The following is a 17,211-nucleotide window of genomic DNA, read 5'->3' as shown; positions in this document are numbered from 1 at the left end:
ACTTTCCCGAACATTCCTGCTCAATCACTCCGTTATCCGTTGTTTAATTTAACTACTACTGATTGTTTAGTGACTCTGCGATGCCTTCCACCGCGCGCGACTAAACGTGTATTGTTTTCCCTGTGCTTCGCTTCACACACAACTTTTGCTTTGGAGATATTTTAAGCTTTATAAACAAATATTTTTTAATAGACAGAGTTAACAAACTGATACAAAGTGTGAAAAAATAAGAAACTAAGAATGAACAACCTAAAAGAACGAAGGGAAATGTTAGGAAAGGACTATTCAGATAAATCAGCCAAGATGATCTCGTCGAAGCTCTGTCTGGGGAAAATCATAGCAAAAAAGATAATGTAGAAGTGAGTGAACACGAAAGTGGAAATGAGTTTGAAGACCTTCAACTCAGAAATGACCAACGATTCTCCGAAAGTCAGAGCAGCAGAGGCCGAAATAAGCGATGACGAAGTGTATAAAATAGTGTAGAATTGAAGATAACCTAAAGAAATCAATGTAGTGCTGTACAGGAGGTGAAGTTTCAACATATTAGGACCGTAAAATAATCTAATGTAAATTTTAATTGATTTGATTTCAATTTAGCGTCTCTTTCAGCATCGATGCTAAATGAGACGTAGACCTACTGCTTAACGTGGGATCCGAGCAACATGAGCTCTCACCGAGAATCGAACCCGGAAGTCCCACGCCAAAGGCGCGTATGCTAACCTCTTAGCTATAAGTGAACTCTAATTGAATGTAAAATACGCTGTGGAGATTTGTTTTATTGTTCTGTTTATATAGTATTTACTTTACTAATTTACTATTGTATTTCTAATTTTAGATTAACCAAAGAGTTGACTTTGAAATGTATTATTATAAAGAAAGAAATATTGTATTTCCTTACAAAAACAAAAGAACATAATCAGAATTCGAAGTTTCAATAAAACCAGTGCGTAGTTATCTATCTAAAGAGAGATATAACAAAGAAAAACACATTTTTTCTCCAAATAAGAATAAAAACAGTAGAGTCTAATTGCAGGTTTCTCTAATAGTTATTACCGTGTTTTTTTTTATAATAATACATATTTTATTCCCTCCTAACCAAAAACATACAAAATTAACTTTCTAATGAAAAAAAAAAAAAAAAAAAAAAAAAGAAGTTTAAAACGATATTTGCAACACATTATGTTCATGCGGTCCTTTTGACCACGTGCGACTACTCGCGTTACTTCGGCAGCGCGACTTCTCCAGAGTTAAACATTTTACTACGTATTTCTTATTAAGCATCAGTAAAGAACCTAAGTAAAATATCCACATGGAGACTATGCTACTATTTTGTAAAGTGCAAAGAATTTGCATTGAATGGCGAGGCGAGTATATATTCATTAGAAATTTTTAATAAATGGATCAGTTGCATTTGACAATCGGTGTACATGAATGCTGAATCGTACTCAACAGTTTGCCTCCTTGATGTGTTCCAAAAGTGGAAGGCCAACACCGAAGATCAAAACTTCGTTATCTACTGTTGAATCATAACAATTGGAGTGCTTACATTGCTACTAGAACTGTAGACCTTTGAGGCGCGAAGGAGTGAGAATGTTGCCGCATCTACTGTATTAGCCCCACTTGCTCTTGTGCAATTTCCTTATATTTCCCAAAGTGAAAAAATAGTCGCATGGACTTCGCTTTTCATCTAGTGATGATGCCATTGCTGCTTCTTTGGGGTCCGTGAACAACTTGGGGAAAAAATAAGTGAAATGAACAATTTTCTAAGTGGTTTCAAACGACAAAAAAGTGTATTCGTGTTTGTAGAAAGTCCTTTGAAAAAGTATAAATGTCTGATTTTGCATGGATAAATTTTGTTGGCAGAACTAAAAACTTTTGCCATGCCACCCCATATTTGATGTCGAAACCTTAGGTTTCTAATGTACCTTGGCTACGAGAAGCCATGGAGAAAAATTTTCGCAGTGTTTTGGTGTCTTTTCTGTAATCCAAACGCATTTCATAGTTTCTCCTAATTGAGAAAGTGAACTGCAGTTGCGCTCAGCCACTTTCCGCTTGGCCCAATAGTTCTCAATTGGATTAAGGTCCGGCGAATTTCCGGGCCAAGGTCCAAGAACTTGAAACCCATTGTTTTCAAGTCATTTCTTAACAGCTTTTGTCTGGTAGCAAGGAACTCCATCATGTTGAAAGTGGGTGCACTTGTTGGTCCCCACTAGCACTGGTAAATTCCTTTTATGTACATCGAGATAGATACTTCCATTAATTAATGTCCTTTCATATATGAACCACAATCTATATCTACCTTTAAAAGAAATGGTTCCCCAGATCATGATTTTTACAGCATTCTTCATGGTGAGAATAATGGAGCATTGGGAGAAGACATTTAAAAGTTCGGGAAAAAAACTACTTTTTTGAAGAAAGAAAAATAAATGTTTTTCTTTTTTCATATCCTATTTTGTCTGGGAAATTTGGGATATCTTGAAATTGCATTCTGAACAAACAAACAAACAAAATCATTGATAGTTAGTCATTTGATGGGAAAGAAAATGGAGTTTTTAGTTCGTACAAATTGTATGTAGAGCTATCAGAGTAATGTTCTTCGACAAAAAATATTTTACTGAAAATTTAATAATGTCAGCAAAAACTATTCTGACAATGTAGTAGTTAGACTTAGTGGAACAAAATTGTCATTTAGTATTTATGCATAAATTTGGTATTTGTGCTTAAACTTCGGTTTATAACAGTTTCCCATTTCAAATATTATCTAGGTATTGACACGATATAATACTAAAAAGAAAATACACTCCGTGAACATAGTACTTTCACTATTTCACTACTGTTAAACTGACATATCTTATGTGGCCGGTTATGAGTTTATATTTTAAATTGAACTTACATTAGATTTTAACATAATATTGAACCTCACAAAATGTTTCCCGAACGGAGAATGAGACGTAAGCCAAATTCTATAATACCAAAACAAAAATGGACTTGGATCTGTTTCTTGGTTTATGATAATTTTTTTGTCCACAAGTTTAGGCAACAAGCAAAACGCATATGAGAATGTGTAACTTTCAGGCACTTTGTAAGGTGGCTAGGTAACCAATATGACCGTTATAGTATGTTGAATTACATAATTTAACTTGCTGAATACAAATGCAATGCCAGTTCGAAAACCAATAAAGACAGCCAGCCCCGACTTAGCATAGAACTCATTGTAAAAAAAGGCACTTTTATAATTATAGAATACACTACAAGAAAGCAAAGATGGTACTTGAATTTACGAAAATCATAAGTCAAAAAAGCTAAAATTACGTTTTTCATTTTCAAAAAAGCCTGCTTTTTTTTTCTTCTTTTTTTTCATCTCTACCTGAGAGTCCCTTGTACTGGAAGGTGCTTAGGTGTGTTTACAAAAGGCATGACACTGCGATACTTAGGTCTCGTCAGAAAACAGAACATTTTTACACTTTTTAGCAGTCCATCCGTGATATTTTTACAGAATGCCAATCGGTTAGTAATGTTCTTGATCGACAATTTCGGCTTCTTGGGCTTTAAATTAGCACAGAATAGCCTCCTGCAGATTATCCTTTGGCTAGGGAGGTTTTCATCGTTTAATGAACCAGTTGTATTACTTCGGCTGTTTTTCAAGTGGCTTCTTTGCTGCCAAAATTATGCGTCATGCATACACTAGGTTGTGCACTTTTAACGTCCTTTCAGGTTACTATATCCATAATTTCTGGTGTTTATTGATCTGGCAATTATTTTTGGTGTCAATCGCAATTTGGTGAATGCTGTAGCTTTCTTCACTACGTGCATCTTCAGTGAAATTCTTTTCTCACAGGCATAGTCACCTATTATCAGACTTTCACGAAAATAAAAAAGTAACTTAACACGCGTGCAGGATGAGCAATAGTCTGTAGATGGCTATGAGTCACTCACTATGAACAATCAACACATCTCTAGCCTAGCTGACGACACTAACAAGTGCAAAGAGAATGCCCACTGCGTGATGAAGTGAGACGATTTATCCATTCCAGCCAATACTCTACTTAACTCCTTTACATTTTTGGGAACAATAAGCCTTTTATAGAAAGAAAAATGGTTGATTGTAATGTTGAGTCAATGCTTGGTCAGTTCAAAATGTATATCAAATTTGGAAAACTATCCATCTTTTTTCCCTTTCGAGCAATGAAAAGAGAGAAGAAAGTATAATCCTGAAAGCAATTGAATTCGAGATTTCAACGGATTTACATGTTTCATAGTCCCTATTTATATATATTGTTAACCCCCCTATTGTGCCTTTAAAGCAATAGCGTAGCTCTGAAATTAGGGAGATTGTCCTCTGAACATTCTTTAAAATGTCCAGGAAATATTTAGTAAACTTGTCTCAAGGAAAACAAATGCAATGCCAAATTTCATTATTAAAATTTGTATTTTTATTAAAGTAATTGTCATTGATGTGTAATTGTATGTGTACGGGATAGGCAAAACATTACCAGATCACAACTCACAACGCCTGATTATTTCCTCTATTTGATAACGATGATCAGACAGCAAACACATACCTCGTAAATTGCAGACGTTGGTTGTCTTCTTGAAACAAGGTGCAGCTTAGTAAAACTTCGAAGACTTGTATCGATGGAACTACTTGGAGTTAGAACTTTAAAACAATTGTAAAACTTGATAACTGATAATAGTCTAACATGACTCGTAAATTACTTGCTGTCTAGCTTCTTTTCTGGCTGCTCTGATCTCCTCTCTGACTGATCCCAGTTCCATCCTTGGTAGAGTATTTATTTGGACAATGTTGATTTTTAAACTGCTACCTTGATTCACGTCACTACGCGTTTGCTTATTTTATTGCCGAAATTCACATTTCTGCAATGATCATCAAATAGACAAAATTTCCAGACGTTTATCTCCGTAATTTGACAGTTTTGTCATATTCCAAAAATTGTGTTGATGTTAACAAACAAATTTTAAAACAAATTTTACAATAACTCTTACACTGCAATTTGATTGTTTGTTGTTCTTCGTTATCACATTACAAATCCACATGTCTGTGTTTACTAACTTACATAAAACAAAAACAATGACTTGGACAACATTACGATTTCATTACAATCTTGAAATAAATTGTTAATATCTTTTTTTTTTTACCTAATTTTAATTTTGTAATTTCTTGTCTAATTCTGTAATATCTTTTTGTCTTTATTTTAATCGATTTTAATAAATTTTAGAATTATAATTTTATTTTAACCTAACTCCTCATCAATATATATATATATATATATATATATATATATATATATATATATATATATATATATAAAACTTTCGTTGGCTGTCTATCTGTCCATCCGTTATTCCTGATATGCACTTGTCTAGAGGCCACAAAATTCAATGTATTAAGACCAAATTTTGAGCTTAAGGTTTTATACGATTCACGGTCAGGTTTGTTTTTCTATTTTTTTTTCTACCCCAAAAAATAAGAGTTTAGTTTACTGAGGGGCGAAAAAAACTCTTTTAAAACCGGTTCTAACGATGTTGTTCATTTAACATAAATCAATATTTCGCTAACAACCTATATCACGATATTTTCTGTGGGAAAATCCAAAGAAAATACCCTGGGAAGTGAGTCTTTTGCGGACGAGTTTCTCCAAACAGATTGAAGCCATTTTGTTTATATTTCTTAAATAGATGTTCTTTAATACACCTACATTATAATATAAATAATTTTTCGTTAAAAAATTCATAACTGTTAGTTTACTCGTGGGGTGTCCATTTTGGACAATTTGCTGAAAAACTGTTCAGTTGATCTGATCTTGTTTCATATTTCACTAAGAATACTCAATTTAAAAAGTACGCAAGTCCTAGTTTACTCTTGGAAGCGTTTTTTACGGACGATTTTCTCACGAACTATTTACATGTAGACAATTCCGCTCATATGTCTTGAAGAAACATATCTGTAACAACCCTACAATACGGGATGAATGATTTCTCATGAAAAAACCCGCATAGGGTAGTTTACTCTTTGATGTGTTTTCTTCGATAAATTCCGAAAACATCTATTACAATTTTGTTCATATTTTGTAAATAAATGGTTCCGTAGTAACTAAAGCATTATATGATTCAATCTAATAAGGAAGAGCAAGAAAATTTAGTGAAACGTCCCGTACTTCTTTTAACGTACTATATATGTTAAGAACAAAACACTTCTAAACATTTTACAACGTAATCTTGTATGGAAAATTTTCTGACTTGTCTAAGTTTTCCAGATAAGCAGATACACTGTGCTTCTCTCGCTATTTTATTTTTTTATCTTTTTTACTTCCAATTACATCTCTCTTATTTCATTCCAATATTTAATGTTACAGTGTCGTTACAAAATTAATTCAAGGAGTATTGATGATTATAAGACAATGTTACTTTGATATTAGTATATATAACAGTACAGATATGTTATTCGTATCTCCTACGACGAAAGAAAAACAAATGAAAGTTGGTATAAAACAGAAATCAGTTTTATATGACAATGTCACTTAAATGTGTAACAGTGTCCTGTCAGGAATAAGTTTATATTATTCAATATTTTAACTGACAATTATTTATATACTTACACCCTCCTTCCCGAACATCTCATCGGCATACTCATTCAAAATATTATACGCTTCACGCACACACTCCTTCTCTCTGAAGTTATTGCATGTGCAAATGAAACCTCTTAGTCCTGCTTCTAAAACAAATTCACGTTTCTTTCTCGTATCATGCTTATATTGTCCTTTGTATTTCTTCCTGGAATCCTTCCACTTTTTATCCATATTGAATCACTCCTACAATAATAAAAGACAAATAAATGCGTAAGAAAATAAAATTGGTACTTGTATTGGGACATTTCCAGAAATATTGCAATATAAGAAGCAATAATTTAGTATACTGTTCTTACTTCACAAGTTTCAAAGAAGGTACGGCCAAGCCACTAAGTTTCCCAAACAGCCCTTTATGCTCTAACTAACAGTAAACTTATTTCCTATAGGTTAACGAGACAATCTATTTGAAAGTCTGATATAATATTTTGTGAATACAGTCATGTAGGCCAGTTTTAAACACTGCTTTATGATTAACTAATTATACTGTGTCATGTATGCGGTTATCTTGCAATTGATAATGCTGATTTCGCATTTAAGTTTAAAATCCAGCTGTTAGAATCTTGAAATTCAAAATCCAAAAGAAATGTGTCGTTGCATTTTGCAATGCCCACAGTCTAATGCTTATCATGAATATCAATGTCTGCTCTGTTTGTGTCCACAAAATATATCCATGCGTCTTTAACTGTTTAAAGTATTTTCATCTGAATACCACTCATTCTAGCTTTGGAACTTCTTGTATAAATTATAAGACAAATTCTGACCAAAGCATATATTAACTAATAAATAACAGTGTTACAGTTTCGGCAAATTAACTTTGCCTTCATCAGACACATTATGAAATACAATTTCTAAGATTACAGCTTATATATCTCTTAAAATGAGAGGTCATGTATGGAGAAAGATATTGGATAAAACAGAGAAGAAAGAAAAGGTAAAAACAGGTGTACTGAACAGCGGATAGACAATTAAAAGTTTATGTTTTTCAAAAGTGAAAGTTATTAAAACACAGGTGTGCCAATTAAAAGTTTAGCTCTTAAGTTAAAGTTGATCATTAAAAGTTGCATATGTATTAATTAAAAATTGTTAAAGGGAAGGACGAATATGATTGGTTCATGGAATGACCTCCTCTCATTTTAAGAAGTATATAAGCTGTAATCTTAGAAATTGTATTTCATAATGTGTCTGATGAAGGCAAAGTTAATTTGCCGAAACTGTAACACTATTATTTATTGGTTAATACATGCTTTGGTCAGAATTTGTCTTTTAAGGTATTTTCTGTCACTACTTTTTTTTGAGTCTATTACGGAATTTACCAGATGAATTAGAGAATTTATTTTAGTTTGTGAGGTAGAATGAGTGAAAGTCAGGTGAGGGCAATAGTTGAAGTTAAAAAAAAATACTTCTTGTTGTTAGTTGTTTTTGACGTTGTAAGCGGCATTATATATAGAAGCGGAAGGGCGGAAATATACACTTGTTATGATTAATCGGAAAGGCAGTGTGAAAATGGTACGTAAATAACAAAATTGTTACATATCGTGTTTGAGTTTTATCAGTTATACAAAAATAAGGAGTAGAAGATGTTGAAATTGTGTGAAAAGCATAGTCTACTAAACAGGTGAACAGTTTGTAGTAGTGTAGAAACGAATTGAAACCACAGAAAAGAATATCTAACCAAACCTAATCTAATATATTTTGGAACTTTTTTGGATGGCATTTAGTATCTATTCCAAAATTGTGCAATACATAAGCCACGCACTTGTTTTACCAGTATTCTCGTTTATGCGTATATCCACCGTCGCTGACACTCCTTTCCTGACTCGGTTAGGTACCATTCATGCTTTTTAGTGGCCACCTAACACAAGTTGGTTCGTGTTCTATGCACTAGTTTTTATGCAATACGTCCACACTGTAGTTCGAACAATAATCACTACTAAATGTACCAGGGTCACAACCTAATATTTTGGGTGAGAAACTAAATAATATATTATTTTTCGATTTCCGTCTGGTTCGGCGATACAGCAGTAATGCCTAATAGAGTGTAATTTCTAGCACACCAACTGGAGCGGGCATTGTAAAGTTAAGCCTACATGAAACACGAACCAACTTGTACTAGGTGGCCCGAGCCGAAGAGGTGAGCGGTGAGTATACGCATAAACGACGAATGGATCAACACTTTATATGACATAAAATACATGACTTATGTGTTGCACAGCTTTGGGGGAGATACTAAATACCATGCAAAAAAGTACGAATATGTACTAAATTAGGTTAGATTAGGGCAAATTTTTCCTTTAGGCAATTCATTCATTATTTCGGTTGTTTTGATTCTCTCGGTTCAGTGATTTGATTGAATTTCTTCCGGTTTTTTGTACGAATCAGTTCCAGCTTGTACTTTGGGGTAATCGTTGCTCGGGCGGTGTGTGAAATGTGGCGCGGTCGAATGCTGTGTCTCAGATATGAATATATTTAATGGCATTATTTGATGATTTATTTTTGAGGAATTTCTGTTAATTAGATTTATTTAAATTGTCAAGTGAAATTTGCAACACAAAAAGGAAAATTTTTCAAAGTTTGATTTGGTGTTAGAATAACGAAATTAAGAAAGATTTGTATTTCCTGTGAGAAAGAGTATAAGTTATTTTCCACTTACCGTGGTGAAAAACTGAAAGTATTATATATTTGTTATAATCAGAATGGAAAAAATCATCCGTGTTGATTTTTTTTTTATCTAAATCGATTTTTTTTAGTTAAATCAAATCTTTCTCCTCGTATAATACAAGTCGCGAAAAGAAGAAAAAGCATTACGAATTAGTATTAAATGCTAATTATGCCATTTAAGTGAAAGTATTGGGGTTGAATTTTGAATTATCCCCAATCTTTAACCTATATCAATCCCAAACAATATTTCTTAACCCTTTCAAATTACGGCTCTTTTTAAAGGTAAATTATAGACTTTCAGTCAAGCAGCTACAGCATCATCCCTATTTATCCTAGGATCATGGTACATACATCACTCTCTTTAGAATAGAACAGCTTTTGAAACGGTAACATTCAATTTCCCTATCATGTCCCTGAAGCGGAAAATTTTGAGAGTATTCGGATTTTTTTAAATTATAATTTTTTTAAAGAGTAATCGGATTAAAAAAAATTGATTCCCCTGTGTTAAAGCATAAATCTCAAAATCAAGTAGGGGTGTACTAAATTTCAAGCTTCTATCTTGAGTAGTAAGGGTGAGGAAACTATTTAACAATGAGCTAAGAACATCCCCACAATGCCCCAGATGTAATATAGGTGCCTTCCATTTCAACTCAGGCAAATATATATATATATATATATATACAATTGTACCATCACCATCTCAGATATTGTTGAAACTTTTTTTTTATAGCAACTAGACGTGATTTAAGAGTCGAAAAAAAATTTCCCGCCAAGTAATGGGCCATCAAAGACGAGGAGTACAATATGAATTGTAGAAGACATCGAAAATGGTCAACTTCGCAGCCTCACCATTCGGGTATGGAGACAGGTAGAGTTATAATTCTTGTTGTGGTATGTACATAGGGATACAAATAAACTATATTTTATTATAGTTTGGTTTGCGTATGCGTATCTTTTTGTACATACATTAACAAATGAACGTCAGTTTATCTGAAAAGTCGAAGTTAGCGAATATTTTTCGAGCACTTCGGGTTCGAATTTTAAAATTCTGTTTCCACGGTTGGTAAGACATAGTTACCCGCTTTCCGAAAAAAAAAAATTGTATTACTTCTGTGTGCAACCGTTTTGTCAAAAAAAAAAAAAAAAAAATCGAGAAATTGTAAAATTTTCAAAAATCGCCATTTTCTCGAAAACACCATCTTTTAAAATTCTGAAATTTTGTCAGATGGTTCAACTTTACATGAATAATAAATACACCAAATACCATTCTCGACCAATGCTTCATGAATTAACTGCAGCTTTTTGAAGTTAGCGAAGTTTCGTTAACTTTGATGTCACAGTTAGCAACACTGGGAACAATGAAAGTGCAATGATTTGATGATGTTTGTGGTTCACATTCATTAAATGAAGAATAAAAGATTTCCTTGACTGGTTTTTTATTATTTTGATCAAAAAGGTTCTCTGAAATAGTAAAATGAGCCACTCCCTACTCCTTCGTTTACTTAAACCGAAGTAATCTGAGGTGGAAATTACTATTACGAAACACACAAATTTCAAGTTTACTTAAAATGGCCACAAAAAGTAAAAAAAAAAAAAAAAAAAAAAAAAAAATTCTTACGCTTTCCATCAAAGAAATTTACGGACTTTTTAAACAGAACAATTCCAGCATAAGAATGGGTCACTCGGAATTTTATAGTATTCGACTAAAGTAGGTCAGTCCGCAACCTGCGAAGGAAGTGTGTATTGTGCAAATTTTAAGTTAGATGCTACTGCGTTGCAACAAATCAAAGGTGCAACCTGTATTGAAGCTGTCATGAATGACCTATTTCCTTTAGTAGTATGATCCGTAGAAAATGACAGGTATCTTCTTCAAGTATATGCTGAATGCCCTGGAGTGGAAGGAATAAGTGTGGAGTCTAATTATTGATCCTGTTGAAAATGAAAGTGTTACGTACGCCATATAGGAAAACAATGGTCTCGTTAAAATAAACTGTGCCACTTTCTGTTTTCGTATCATACATTGCTGGTTTAACTGTAAGAATTGTAATTCATGACTATATTAAGAAAATCCAAAGAGAATTAATTGCTACCGAAAAGCATCGTATAAAATTTCAAGATACAACTTCTATTTTAGTTCATGTGGACTTCGTTGAAAACTGGACTGTTATTCTGCAAAGTGAAATTCAGAGTTATCACCGGAATATGAAACAACTGACAGTTTTGTTGTAATAAACGACGATAAAACACACGATTCGGCTCATGTACTCATAGCCATAGACAAGATTCTAAAAATACTCGAAGAAATGCGAAAATATATTTTATAGAAAAAGGTTTGAATACGTGAAAATAAGTGTCTACAATTTCCCAAACCGTGTCAGTGATTTCTGATGGTGCTGCATCCCACTTTAAAAATCGCTTTCAGATGTTCGAGATGCAGACAGGTCCGATAAAGCAGTTGGTTTGCAGTGAAACTGGCCATGCAAGAGTCTCTGCGACGGTATTGGGGGGGGGGGGGGGTACAGAATATGGCAACGTGGCATAACATTAGGCAAAAACAGATACATAGACCGCAGAAGAAAAAAATGAAATGAGATCTTTAAATTTTACGTCCCACGCTTATGCCGGGTAAGCTAAAGGAGACGGTGATTATGAGAAATGAATGAAGTGGTGGAATGCAGAAAGTGGGACGAAAAGGGATAACCCCGAGAAAACCCACGATCACGGTGTTTGTCCACCACAAAGCCCACACGCCGCGAGCTGGAATCCAACCAGGGACCCTAAGCACCGGAAGTGAACGCTCTACCACTGATCCACCGTGCCCCCACTATTCTAAGGCCATCGTAACTTGAGCTCTAATAGATCTAACATCGTGTATGTTGACGATAGTGTTGCGAACTGTCATAGCAAGAAGAATCAAAACGACCACTTGACAGAACAATGAAGGAATCGAATTTCTTTATTGCTGATTGAATCAGATAATAAGTTGAAATATTTACAAACTAGATATTTAAAAAATAATCGTACTTCACTTTACTCCTCAACATTCCAGCACAACCTAGTTCCACTAGACCTAACGTTATTGCCACAATAATGATTTTTTTTTTCTTTTTCCACTTATTGATATAACTCTGTCCTTTTGACAAGTTCGCAAGGTAAATAGAAGTGGGGTTACATGGAACAACAACTGGTTCACCTCCCTGTCGCCGAAGGGGGTAGGTTTTCGTGGAATTGAAAGCGAAGAGGGTAGCGAGTCTGTACGGCTCTTCTAAAGTTCAAGGGCAATGAACCGTGATTTGGAATGTCAGGCTGAAATTAGTAGAATTGCTAATGGAATTTGTAGGAAATTTGTTGACATCGAAAAAAATGTACACAGTCTATATATTACAGAGACCGTTATAATGAGTTTTTCATAAGGACTGATTTAGAAACTGAGTAGTTGGAAAGTAACGAACATGATCCAGCTATGTTTGTCTTTTCGTAGAAGACATTTTTTTCATCAATATGTGAAGGGGAGGATAGGTTTAGACCCACAGAAATACATTTGGAAACACTAGGTTGTTTCCATGGTAACAAAACAGTGTTGTCGCATTTATACCTACTCATTACTGTGAAAGTTTTTGTGTTGTCAGGTTGTTTTGATTTTTTGTGCTATCATCTCAGTGCATTGGTGTGAATATTGTGGTGTAATCGTTGTTATTTTCATTTATCAGTGGAACATTCACATAGAACTAAAATATAAATTTAGTATGTGTATGTGTGTGTGTGTTTGTGTTTATGAACACAGTGCCTGAAATGCGGAAAGGGGGTTACCTTGACAAGTCAGGTACGGGAATTTGTGTTTAATCTTAGGGAATATTTGCAAAAAGTACGTAACGACAGTCCTTTATTGCCATTGAATAAAGTGATTGAAAGAGTAGATCCAGCTTTATACATTAGCACTACAACTGTGAAAAGAATCACAAAAGAGAAGTGCCCGAAAGACCTCGCTGAACCGACGGAAACTTTATCCACCCTAGGAAAAAAGCGTAGGATTTCTACAGTAAACGAAATTAAATTGTCTACAATTGAAAGCCATTCTCTAACGTAAGTAGTTTTCATTAAAAAAAATATATATATATAAATGGGTCTTACGCAGAGTCGTTCTGACGCGTGTTTAGTGTCATACTAAAGAGTTTAGTTGATTTTGAATTTAACGTCTCTTACAACACCGAGGCTGTATGAGACGTGGATCTGCTGATTAACGTGGAATCACTTAAACTCCCGTCGGGAATCGAACCAGGGTATCCCATGTCAAAGGCGTACGCTAACCGCTTAGCCACGAAGAAGCTCGCTGCCATACTAAAGAGTTCGACTAACATATGTTTCCATGCAGTAGTCAGGCATTTAGTGTGACGCCAATCATACGTCAAAACGATTCTGCATAAGGCCCTATGTGTTTAGAAGTAACGGCTGTCTTAACGCAAACTAATTTGTTTGTTTCTTTTGACTAATACTTTCGCCAGGCATAATGTTAAATAATATTTTTGTTGTAATACATAGGTGATTCTTTTCCCACAAATGTGCTCCTTGTTATATTGCATTGTTACGGAAGATAAAGGTGGCAACCGCGCTTGATCGCACGTGATAGTTGTCAGAGCTATTCTTAGCGCGGCCTTACTCTAAAACCGCAGAAGAAATCGTAAGTATAGTGCAAGTACAAATTCCGGGTATTACTCTCGTTTTGTTGCCTGGAACTGAATTCGACGACTTCCGGAAGAAAGAAAGAAAAAAAAAAAAAAAAAACGAAAGTATGCAGGTAACTGGTATTCAACGAAGTCATCTTTGGCTTTCGGAAAATGGCGAAGTTTTTATGGCAGTAACGGGTCACCATGAACTAACTTCATGCTTCTCCCAAAATCGAACTTCTGCAATTCAAAGTGTAGATTTAAGAAATCTGCAAAAAGGAACTTTTGTTACAAAAGTAAAAATAATATTCCCCAAATACCCCAGATTCCCGAATAAAACAGGATCTCAGGTAACAGTTTCCTGAGACATCCCTACTTATCCTAGGAGCATAGTACGTACGTCATTTTTTTCAGAATAGAACAGTGTTCAAACAGTATCACTCATATGCCTCCATCTGAGACGGGAAAATCACGAAAAAAGCTTTTTTTTTTTTTGTTAAAAATATCCCTTTTTAAAAACATTTTTGCCCCTCTGGACCCCGCTGTTTCCACGCAGAGATCTGAAAACACCTGAAAATTATTAAGGGCTACACTGAACTAGTGTGCAAAATTTCAGTCTTCTGAATGCAAAATGTAACCCACCAAAAAATAATAATATGCATAGCAAAAAATATCTTTAAATTTATGACGTCATCACACACTATGGCTCAACGCAGAAAGGCGTGATAGCATACCTGTATGTAACGTGTTCTAAAATGCCTCCAGTCTTGAAGAAAACGAAGTAAAAAAGCCTTATTGGTACTTTTTTATTCGAATAATGAAGATTCTACCCTACCGCCTAAAAATAGGTGATATAATTTAAAAGGTTGAGCATTAAAGAAAAAGTACAGCAACGTTTATCAAAATGACACTTTTTATCACAAAAGTTACTGATATTTAGCAGGGGCTTATTTTTAAAAACATAGAACTAGCTTGCGGTATGAAATACATAAATTTCGCCTAAAGTTATAAAATTAACAAAAAATAATAATAAAAAAAAAAAAAAATGGAGAGAAAATAGGACCGCTCTAAATACACCCTATTATCTGGGAGCAAACAAACAAGAATTTTCGTACACGCACAAAAAATAATTTTCGTCTTAAATGTAGATGGTGATTTCCCCGTTGGAATAGTTAACGATTTTAAAACCTAAATCCAATGTTACGAAAAGAAGAAAGTAGGATTGCTCCGTTACTTGTTCAAAACGGGATTTTCCCTAACCATCTTCGGAACATTAAAAGAATTGTTCCGAGTAATCTGTTCTTTTGGAATCGGAATCATTGAACCAATCGAAAATGAATGAACTGCCTAAAAGAAAAATTTGCCTAGATTAGATGCTCCTAATCTTTTTTGTAGTTTAGTTTCCACACTTACGATAAACTGTTCGGCTACTACGTCTTTCACACAATTTCAGTAACTGACGCTAGTTATTTTTTTATAACTGAATAAATCTCAAACATGATGTCACAATCTTGTAATTTTAGCACAATATCCACACTGCCCTTGCCACGAATAAACCACAAGTGTACCTCTCCGCCAGATAGTCCCTTCCGCCTCCACATACTGAGTATCGCTTACATAATCAAAAACAACCATTTTTCTTTTAACTTCAACTATTCCCCCTCACCTTTCACTTACTCTTCCTCGAAAAGCAAAATAAAAGTCATCCTCAAAAAGCAAAATAAAAGTCAATGTTCCGTTGAGGGGGTCCAGTAATTTCTTCCACACGAAAATTGCAATTTCTCCACTTCTTTCCATTGATTTTAGTTTGATTACATAATATAACATTATACTTGGTTAGATTAGTTTTGGACCCCTTAACGGAACATGGACCATGCATTCTTACAAGTAAAAATGGAAGTGTGGGAAATCTACTAGAAGTAAACATCTTTAAGCAGTACAAAATCATTTATGCAAAGAAACAAACTTGTACCGTACTTATTTTCTGCTTACTCCCAGATTATTTACATGCAACCATCCGATTTATCGTACAGTTTTACTATACGGTTCCATAGTATACGTAGTAGTAGTAGTAGGAACGGGTTAGAAGCCCCGCAGGGGTTGGTTGGGTTTTGTTCTCGACATGAAACGGACAAATTAAACTTGCACAAATTTTCCTGTACATTTTACAATCTATGTATCCGTATAGTAAAACAGCATCCGATTTACTCAAAACCTTCCGCTACTTCATACTTTTTGAAGCTGTATGTGTGAACATGACAAGTATATTTTCAAAGCAACTATAGCAAATTACACTTATATCAGTGTATTTATTAGAACGTTTCCGAGCATGATTTGCACATTCCATTCAAAGATATATGAGAATAACTTTATACATCGACTTTAAATGTTAAATTAATATGTAAAAGAAATATTACAATTAAAAAATCCTGAGTTTGAAGAAAACAAATCAAATACAGTTCAAGCATGTGGAACTTTCACGATTTGTATGGAAAATCACAATTCAAGATATTAGTTACTACACTATAGTATCTTACTTAAGCTTCACTCTTGTCCATTAACCCACTACCATAACACGAGAAACTAATATTCAGACAGTAGATTAACCATCAGCCTCCAATTTAATTTTAAAATAGATGTCAAATCGTAACAACATGCAGTGTGGAAGAAATAACAAACAAATGATGCACTGTATGCGTACCGCCGTTGCCAAATTCACTAAACGAGAAAACCAAGGATCTTATAAAATAGAGGATTTGCCCTTACAACGAAGTCTTGAAGCCATACGTCAAAGTTTTGCCACCCCTACTCTGCCCGCTTCGCCCAATGGGAACGCAATGTTTTGAGCCAACAATCATGGCGGAAACGAAGGTATATAATCAGACAATGGCAGAAACGAGAGTAGCCAATCAGTTGTTTTTTGGCTTCATCGATTTAATAGGATGAAGATACATATGAGCAGATCCTCTATTTATAACATCCTTGGAGAAAACGGACCTTAGATAAGAATCAACCGCTTTATGCAGAGTTGTTTTGACATATGTTTAGCGTCATACTAAAAGCCTGACTACTGCAGGAAACATATCGTAGTCGAACTTTTCAGTATGGCATTAGTGATGGCCAGTGGGAATTTTCCCGGTGGTAAGGAAAATAAAAATTGGGAATATTCCCGGGTTTTTTCCCTGGCATATAAATTCCCGGGAAGGAATTTATTTCCATTTCTTTATTTTATCTTTCAAATT

General features: G+C 34.4%; 1 protein-coding gene across 4 annotated transcripts in view; it reads right to left on the bottom strand.

Moving 5' to 3' along the window:
• The window catches only part of LOC145666572 (THUMP domain-containing protein 1 homolog), a 37,273-nt gene extending 20,469 nt beyond the window's left edge, over positions 1-16,804 (bottom strand). The window contains exons 1-2 of one of the 4 annotated variants that reach the window (XM_081733924.1): positions 16,671-16,804; positions 6,618-6,830 (exon numbers count right to left, since the gene is read on the bottom strand). In XM_081733924.1, coding sequence (XP_081590050.1) covers positions 6,618-6,818 — 201 coding nt within the window. In that variant the 5' untranslated portion in view covers positions 6,819-6,830; positions 16,671-16,804. The other 3 variants (XM_081733926.1, XM_081733925.1, XM_081733922.1) reach the window with 3 other exon arrangements.
• Positions 16,805-17,211: the final 407 nt, after the last annotated feature.

Source organism: Thermobia domestica, chromosome 12 (assembly GCF_964235325.1).
Source record: "Thermobia domestica chromosome 12, izTheDome1.hap1.1, whole genome shotgun sequence".
Lineage (NCBI taxonomy): Eukaryota > Metazoa > Arthropoda > Insecta > Zygentoma > Lepismatidae > Thermobia > Thermobia domestica.
Note: the sequence above shows the minus strand (reverse complement) of the source record. Positions and strands in the feature narration are given on the sequence as shown.